The 8,336-nt window shown below is 39.8% G+C and overlaps 1 protein-coding gene across 1 annotated transcript in view; it reads left to right on the top strand.

Annotated features, from left to right (window-relative positions):
- The window catches only part of TDRD12 (tudor domain containing 12), a 104,167-nt gene that overhangs the window by 69,638 nt on the left and 26,193 nt on the right, over positions 1-8,336 (top strand). Inside the window, exons 18-21 of the mRNA XM_021711637.1 lie at positions 523-622; positions 3,315-3,502; positions 4,613-4,823; positions 5,708-5,800. Coding sequence (XP_021567312.1) covers positions 523-622; positions 3,315-3,502; positions 4,613-4,823; positions 5,708-5,800 — 592 coding nt within the window. The remainder of the gene's footprint in view (positions 1-522; positions 623-3,314; positions 3,503-4,612; positions 4,824-5,707; positions 5,801-8,336) is intronic.

Below are 8,336 nucleotides of genomic sequence, written 5' to 3'. Positions count from 1 at the left end.
AATTTTTGATTTATTGTAGAGATGAGGTCTCACCAAGTTGCCCAGGCGGGTCTCGAACCCGCGGGCTTAGGCAATCCACTCACCTTAGCCTCCCAAGGCGTGGTGTTACAGGCTGAGCCACCGAATCCAGCTTGTAAGTAGTTTTATAGTTAAGGAATGGCTTCTGGTTTAGAGGTTAACCCACCTTTATTGTGGACTATGGTGATATGTTTCTGATTCAGAGTCTTTATTCTGTAAATATATTTTGTTCATTTACATAATATATTTGAGAATGTCTAGAGAAATAATGAAGTAACTCTTTAAGTTTATTCGGTGTTAATTAAGATTTATAACTCTTTTCCAGTTATTTATATGTTGTCAGTGTCATCTGAAGTATTTAATGTAGCTATTTAACTTTTAGGGTGTTTGGAATAAAGTTTCTTCAATTTGGGTTGCTGATACATTTTATGAAGAATGGTTAAAAATTTATATTAGCAATCATTTTTTTTCGTGGTTTTAAAATTTAGTAATTTTTTTTTTCAGAGACCAAAAGATCTGTTCTGACCGACATCTTATTAATCCAAAAATGGACATGCCAAGAAAATTATCCAACCAAGCTCTATCAACATGTGGATACATTAAAGTAAATTCTGTCAAAGATCCTTTGTCGTGATTAATGGTCATTTTGATGAACATGTGTAATTTTTTAATCAGCAGGATCTTACAAGACAGTTAGGACTTCCAGTGGTCAATATGAGTGTAGCACCATTAGTCTGACAGTAGGCATGGGTTCTCAGTAGGTTCCTTATTTCAGGGCCCCAGTTTATTTATAAAACCAAAATCAAATTGAGTAAATGGATGAACATCGCAGGATTTTTTCAGTTATATTTTCAGAAAAAAATTATTTCCATTTGGGACTATTAAAAATAATACAGTGATTATATGACTCTCTTCAAAACATTCATGATTATTTCTTTGAAGAAAATTCTAAGATGAGAGTTGTGGAATTAAGAGTTTGTCATTTTCTTTTTAATTCTTTTTCTTAATTTCTTCATTTCCTTCTTAGTATCAAAAGTTTCTTTTTTTTACCTCTTTCCCTTAAGGTACTATTGTGTTGTGTTTCCTAGGACTGCTCTAACAGATTACCACAGAGTTGATGAATAAAACAATGCAAACCTGCTGTTTCACGCTGTGGAGGCCAGAAGTCTAAAGCCAAGGAGCAGCAGGACTGGCTTCCCTCTGAGGCCTCCAGAGGATGGCCTCTTCGGCCTCTGTTGGCTCCAGGCATTCTTGTCATGGCTTTGGCTTGCAGCCTCATCACTCTCATCTCTGCCTGTGTCCTCACATTGCCTCCTCTTCTTCTCTGTGTCCCTTCTAAAGGGCAGTTGTCACTGGGTGGAGGGCCTGTCTGGATGATCCAGAATGAGCTCATCTGGAGATAGTTAATTACATCGGTAGTGACCCTTCTTTGAAATCAGGTCATAGTCCAGTGACCTTGAATCAGGACACAGACCTACCTCTTTCTTCTGAGTTTGGGGGGGCAGGGGACCACCATTCAATCCACTGCAGTTTTCATTATTGAAGGAGTTTTTTCTTTAGCTTCGAATTCTTTCCTGAGGTTCTGTCACCTTAATTCGAAGGTGATTTTCTTATTCTGATTTGTTATTCTTTTATACATACCTCATTTTCTCTTAACATACAAACTAAAAGGCGGCTTTGAAATTGAAGGCCGGGCACGGTGGCTCATATCTATAATCCCAGCACTTTGGGAGGCCGAGGTGAGAGGATTGCCTGAGCCCAGGGGTTCGAGACCAGCCTGGGCAACTTGGTGAGACCTCATCTCTACAATAAATCAAAAAATTAGCCAGGTGTGGTGGCATGTGCCTGTAGTTTCAGCTACTTGGAAGGCTGAGACAGATGGATCGCCTGAGTCCAGCAGGTCGAGGGTGCAATGGTCATGAATATGCCATAGGTGACAGAGTGGGACTCTAACTCAAAAAAAAAGAAAAGACAATAAGACACATCTTTCTTATTGTCTCTAGAGTCTGTTATTCTATTCTTTATTCTGTTTTAAATCATTTTATATTTAATTATGATATATTTTATTATTTTTTATTTTATTATGATTTAATTATCCAATTTGACCTTGATACTTTGTTATTGCTCATTTTTAGATAAAATTTGTTTTCCTGGCTGAGTGTTGTGGTTGGGATGAGAGGATTTTGAGTCCAGCCTTACCCAGCCTGGGCCACATAGCAAGACCCTGTCTGTACAAAAATGAGTAATAATAAATAAATATTAAAATTTGTTTTTCTTAAATTTTAGAAGGACTTATGGGTCAGGATAACTTTTCTGATTGACAGAGTTCCCATTTCTGTTGTTTCCATGTTAGGTTAAAAGAATAAATATGGTGACACAATGTCTGAAATTTCCTTGCTCTGTTCCCCTTCCCCAACTTTCTCTGATCCTTCTCTTTCTTCCTCTCTCTTGTCCCTGGAGGGGCAGTGGGGAGATTTCATATGCGTTCCACCCTTCTCCTGCTGCTGGAGCAGGTGAAAGCCTTCTGGGTTTAGCTTCCCTTGTCACATTGGCCCACCATGTTTCCAGTGAATGACTGCTGCCTCTTTTGGGGCTCTCTTCTGTTCAAAGATCTGTCAGACCTGCTGCTTCCAGAACAGACATAGACACCGGTACCATACAGGACTTGTCAGCACTGTCCCAAGTGACTTCTTCTCGCTCCTGGCATCTTCTTGGGGCAGCCAGGGCTCCCTGCCTTAATGAAGGTTGTTCTCATCCATTGCATGCTGACATTCCCCCTCGCACACCGATCACACTGCGCACTATTACCTGAGAAGAGCTGTTGTCTTGACCACACGGACCTGTGGCATGTCTGTCCATGCCTGGGCTGCTGAGGGTCCCTGGAGGACACGACTTCATATCTGTATCCCTGGTGGTTGGTATACAGTAGGCTTTTAATAAATGCTTCTTGTTACATAAAAAAAGATCAGAAGGGGTTCAAGAGAAGTGATGCTATCCCAAGAATTTTTATTAAAGTACGATTAAAAAGTAAAGGAATATTTGAATACTTGTACCTAATAATGAAGTTTCAAAATAATGAAATTGATTTTAAAATCTTTCGATTTAAAGTGAAACTATATTTGTGAATGTGGGAGTGTGTATTTTGTTTTGGTTTGTTTTGGTCAGCTTCGCATTGTATCTTAAGTCCCTGTTTGTATGCATTGGGTTCTTCAGGTGTTGACTTCTGCAGATACAGGCAGTGTGTACATCTTTGGTTTAGACTAAGTTTGTTTCTTGGACGTGTTTATGTGTTTCAGATAATACCTTTTTATATTTTGAATGCAACAAATTACTTTGGTCGTATAATTGATAATAATGTGGATCTTTATGCAACTCTTAATGATGAAATGAATGAATATTTCAAGGATTCGAGTAATAAAACAGCAGTCAAGAAGGTAGAGAAATTTGGATTGTATGGATTAGCAGAAAAAACATGTTTTCACAGGTAAAATTTCTGTTTATTTCATCTCAAAAGTTGTGAAGCATTTAAATGGTATTGAATTTCTGTCTTTACCTCTCTCTTTGTGCATAAACTTGACTGCCTCCTGGGAAGGTGGTGCTAACATGGTGTGCCCCTAGGTCCTGGAGACCTCCACCCTGGGCTCCTGAACACAGAGCACAGTGACAGTGTCACTGCATTTGTTGAACCGACACTGTGTACAATATGCACATACATCCTTTTTTTTTTTTTAAACTGGATGATTTATTGAGAGAACAGAAAAGCTTCCACAGTGGGAGGTGACCCCAGGGGGTTGCCACACACATACATCTTTAACTCACTTAATTCTTGTCAAGTTCCTTTAAAATGATCCTTGCCCCATTTTACAGGTGGGCAAACTGAGCCTTGGTGATGTTAAGTTGTGTAAGATTGGCTCAATAAATGGTATAGTTGTTGTGTAACTCGGTCAGTCTGAGTCATGTGCTTGTTTGCACTCAACACTTCCCTTGAATTTGCACCTGGTTTAGCCCCTTGGTGATAGCCTTGATTCAGAAACTTGGAAACTGCAATTTGCTATGTTGATTTTTATTACATTGTTAGATAAAGGGATTTATTTTATTCAAGAATACTACATGTTTATGCACTTACGTATACTTTTTTTTTAGAGACAGACAGAGTCTTACTCTGTTGTCTAGGCTGGAGTACAGTGGCATGATCATAACTCACTGTAACCCCAAATTCCTGAGCTCAGGCAATCCTCCCATCTCAGCCTCCCAAGTACCTAGGAATACAGGCACACACTACCATGCCTGACTAAATGCTTTATTTTTTTTGTAGAGATGGTGTCTTGCTCTGTTGCTCAAGCTGGTCTCAATCTCCTGGCTTCACAAAGTGCTGGGATTAGAGTCATGAGCCACGACACCCAGCATTGTGTGTGCCTTCAATAATCCACCACTGAGTGCTCATGAAGTCCTTAGTTTTTTTATTTCTAGTGTAAAGTAAAATGGTGTGGTTTACTTTAGAAGTCTTTGTATGACTTCCATTTAATGGTTAGTTGAGGCAGAGATGGTTTCCTTTTAGGAATCTGTGGTAACTGATGCCACCGTTGTTCTCCAGGGTTCAAGTGTTGGAGATGAGCCCTAAAGAAGACCCATGGGCCCTGGATGCTGTCCTTGTGAAGTTCATCGATGAAGGCAGGACCGAGCTCATCACAGGAGACCGGCTGTTACACCTCCCAGAACATTTCCACACACTTCCTCCCCAGGCTGTGGAGTTTATTGTTTGTAGAGTGAAGCCTGCTGACAATGAAATGGAATGGAATCCAAAGGTGAGTAATTTTGTATTTTCATAAGTTGTTGATTTTTAGAATATATTCAACCCAGAATAGACACAGAATTAAGGCTTGTCTGCATTTAGATTATTGAGTTTGGGCAAAGTGCTTCATATTCCTAGGCAGTTAATGTGCCATCTGCATAGGTTCCTGCTGGTGCAGGATGTGCTAATTGCCACTGTGCATGGAACCCAGCTGTAGACCTCAGAGAGGTGCTGGGTTTCCTTGACACTGTTGCCATTATCATTAGCACAGCACAGTGGTAGAGATGTATAATACAGGAATCGTGGAAAAATAAATACCTATCAGCATAAGCAGAAAAAAACAGTGTAATCACCTATAAGGATTACGCTATAGGTGATGAACACTCTCTGGAGAAGCCAGGCAATTTCACTGAGGTTGAGAATATGGAAAGAAGGCGTGATGGAGGCCAGAAAAGCTTCCAAAAGAAGGGACGGTTCCTCTGGGCTTTGTGGGGTAACAAAAATGTCGCCAAAGAGAACGAACAGGACACTGACAGCAAAGCAAAGTACCCATACTGAGGCAGGGGGCACAGAGTACGGTCCTGTGTGTACTCATGTGGCTGTCCAAGGTAAAGTGGAAAGGCTCAACCCTGCCGGCCGAGTAAGAGGTCTCACAATCAGTTCTGCTCGTCACTGGAGTATGCGTTGTGTTCTTAATGATGCTCTTGGTTCTCCAAAAAGTTTTATGTTTTGCATAATATGGTAAATTGGATATACAATAAGCTAATGCAGTCAGCAAAGTAAAACAGGATCAAATGAACTCCATGGAATATTTTGCAAATATTCCAAATAACATACCAAAAGAATAAGACATGCTATTAAAGCTTCAGATAAATAACTTAAGTGCTTTTTTTTTAGGTTACTAGATACATTCATCATAAAATTATTGGGAAATTACATGATGCAAAAGTGATATTGACTTTGGGAAATACAGTTTGGATTGATCCAATGGTAAGTATACAGTCTTCTTAAAAATAAATCTCTGTTCAAATGGGCTGCTGAAATTATCCAAATTATTCTAGCCTGTTGCTTGATTAACTGTTTCACAGAAAAAAGAGACTTATTTGGGGTTATGTGTTAGGGAGAGGTACTTTTCATATTATTTGGGTCATGAATTTGCCTGTGGGTTTAGTTTTGTTTAGGGGAATATTTTACATTGTAACTAGCACACACATGTACTTGTGGATGTGATGTGCATGTACTCACACAGTTGAATAAAAGTTTCATAAGACTCCTTATTACATATGACATTCTCTGATATTTACAGTTCAATTCTATTTCACTTTTTCAAGTGTTGATTGTGAACTGCTCAATTGATTTCACAGTCCACTGTCTTGAGAGGCCTGGGTCAGTGATTGCTGCAATAGCCCCATCTTTTCTAGTGTGTAAATGACCCTAAAGATCTGAGACATGATCGGTAGTGATGAGGATTCTAGTCTTTGGGCATTCAAACTTAGGTTTCATCATGTCCACAGTTTCTGCCTTGTTCATTCACTATGTATTTGCTGAGCACCTGCTGTGTGCTAGGATCAGTACTGGGCACTAGGGTTCCGTCTGTGAACCAAGCAGATGAAGAAGCCCCTTGGCCTGTGGAGATGAGGTGGCGGCAGGGCTGGGTTGAGGGTAAGGCAAGACACATGATTCATGGGGCTCTATGTCTCTCCGTGGCTGCTGGTATCACCCCTCTCTGTTTGCACTCCAAGTTTTCATTTCAAAGCTTTCCTGTATTAGACTTAAATCTTAATTATTAGGATTATTTGTAGGACTTAAAGGAATTCAGTTTATAAAGCTGTTTTGCTAAAAAGTTTTTGTAAGGTTAGAAAAGCTTTGACATGTTAAGAGAGGAGCTAGGGAATAAGATTTAAGAGGAAGCCGGGCTCGGTGGCTCAGCCTGTAATCCCACGCCTTTGGGAGGCTGAGGGGAGTGGATTGCCTGAGCCCCACCTGGGCAGCAAGCCTCACCTGGGTTCGAGACCCACCTGGGCAGCAAGACCTCATCTCTACAATAAATAAAAAAATCAGCCGGGCGTGGTAGCGCATGCCTGTAATTCCGGCTACTTGGAAGGCTGAGGCGGAAGGATCGCCGGAGCCCAGCAGGTGGAGGCTGCGATGGCCAGGAGCAGCCACTGCACTCCAGTCTGGGCGACAGAGTGAGAACCCGACTCAAAAAAAAAAAAAAAAAAGAGTAAGAGGAAAGAGAAGAGATGGGAAAGGACACAGTGATACAGAGAAGCAGGCAATGTAAAGACAGAGGCAGAGACTGGAATTAAGCTTCTACAAGCCAAGGGAGCTAGACATTGCTGGCGACCAACAGAAGTTAGAGGAGAGGCAAGGAATGGATTCACTTTCAGAGCCTCTGGAAGGAACCAGCTGCTGACATCTTGATTTCAGATGTTGAACTGTGAGAAAATAAATTTCTGTTGTATTAAGCCACCAAGTTTGTGCTGATTTGTTATGGCACCCTAGAAAACATATACAGAAGGAGATGAGAAATTTGGTGTTGATGGGAAAACAGGAGTTTGATTTTGTACATATGAATTTGTGATGTTTATTACACATCTAAGATGTCAACTTGGTGAAGTTCGTTTCTAAGAGTGAACTAACTTGCTAAGAGTCTGGAATTCAAAGGTGGAATCTGGGCCAGATATAATTATTGTGAACCATTTGAGAATTGTTGATACTTAAAGTTGTTGATGAATGAAACCACCTGTGGAATGAGTGTAATTGTGTAGAAAATTGGTAGGAGTAACTGAGTCAGTAGGCACTCCAAGACCTAGAATTTAAAGAACTGAGGAACCACCAAGGAGAGTGAGAAGGAATAAAAGCCAAGTGGAGAGCATTTCAGGCGGAAGATCCTGTGCCAGATGTTAAGAGGCCAAGTAAGATAAATAAAGGTACTTGAAGCCTGAGTTTAGTGTGTGGAAATCACTGCTGACTTTTTCAGCAGCTGTTTTAATGGAGTGTGGGCTAACAAGTCCTTAATTGGCTTGGATTTCAAAGAAAATGAACAAGAGTCAATTGGAAGTTCAATTTTTGAAGTTTGGTAAGTTTGAGAGTTTGTTTGGAAATAGAAGCAGGAAAATGGGACAGGTGCTTAACGTGGATGCAGGTTCAAATCATATAAGATTTAAATGTCCTAGTTCACAGTAATAAAAATAAATATCTGCTCTGCTAAAACACTGAATCCATCCTACTATGTAAACAGTTACCCATATATTTCCTGGGAAATTTACCTGTTGACTTAATTGCAATAGATTTAAATATGAATAAATAATATAACCATATATTTTCAATTTTGTCCCTTTAAATAAATACATTAAAGCTATATGTGAAAGTGGAAAATATGAGAAAAAGAGTAGGAGAAGAAAATTGTTTTAGAAGAGAAAAAAATAGATTACCAGTGCGGGTAAGTGAAAAGACTTAGAGGATCTTTGTTGATATTGTAGTTGTTCTTTTTTTTTTTTTTTTCAGTTGAAGTCTCACTCTG

The sequence above is a fragment of the Carlito syrichta genome, unplaced genomic scaffold, assembly GCF_000164805.1.
Source record: "Carlito syrichta isolate Samal-C Ts95f unplaced genomic scaffold, Tarsius_syrichta-2.0.1 Scaffold302426, whole genome shotgun sequence".
Classification (NCBI taxonomy): Eukaryota; Metazoa; Chordata; class Mammalia; order Primates; family Tarsiidae; genus Carlito; species Carlito syrichta.
This window is presented reverse-complemented; position numbering and strand designations above follow the sequence as displayed.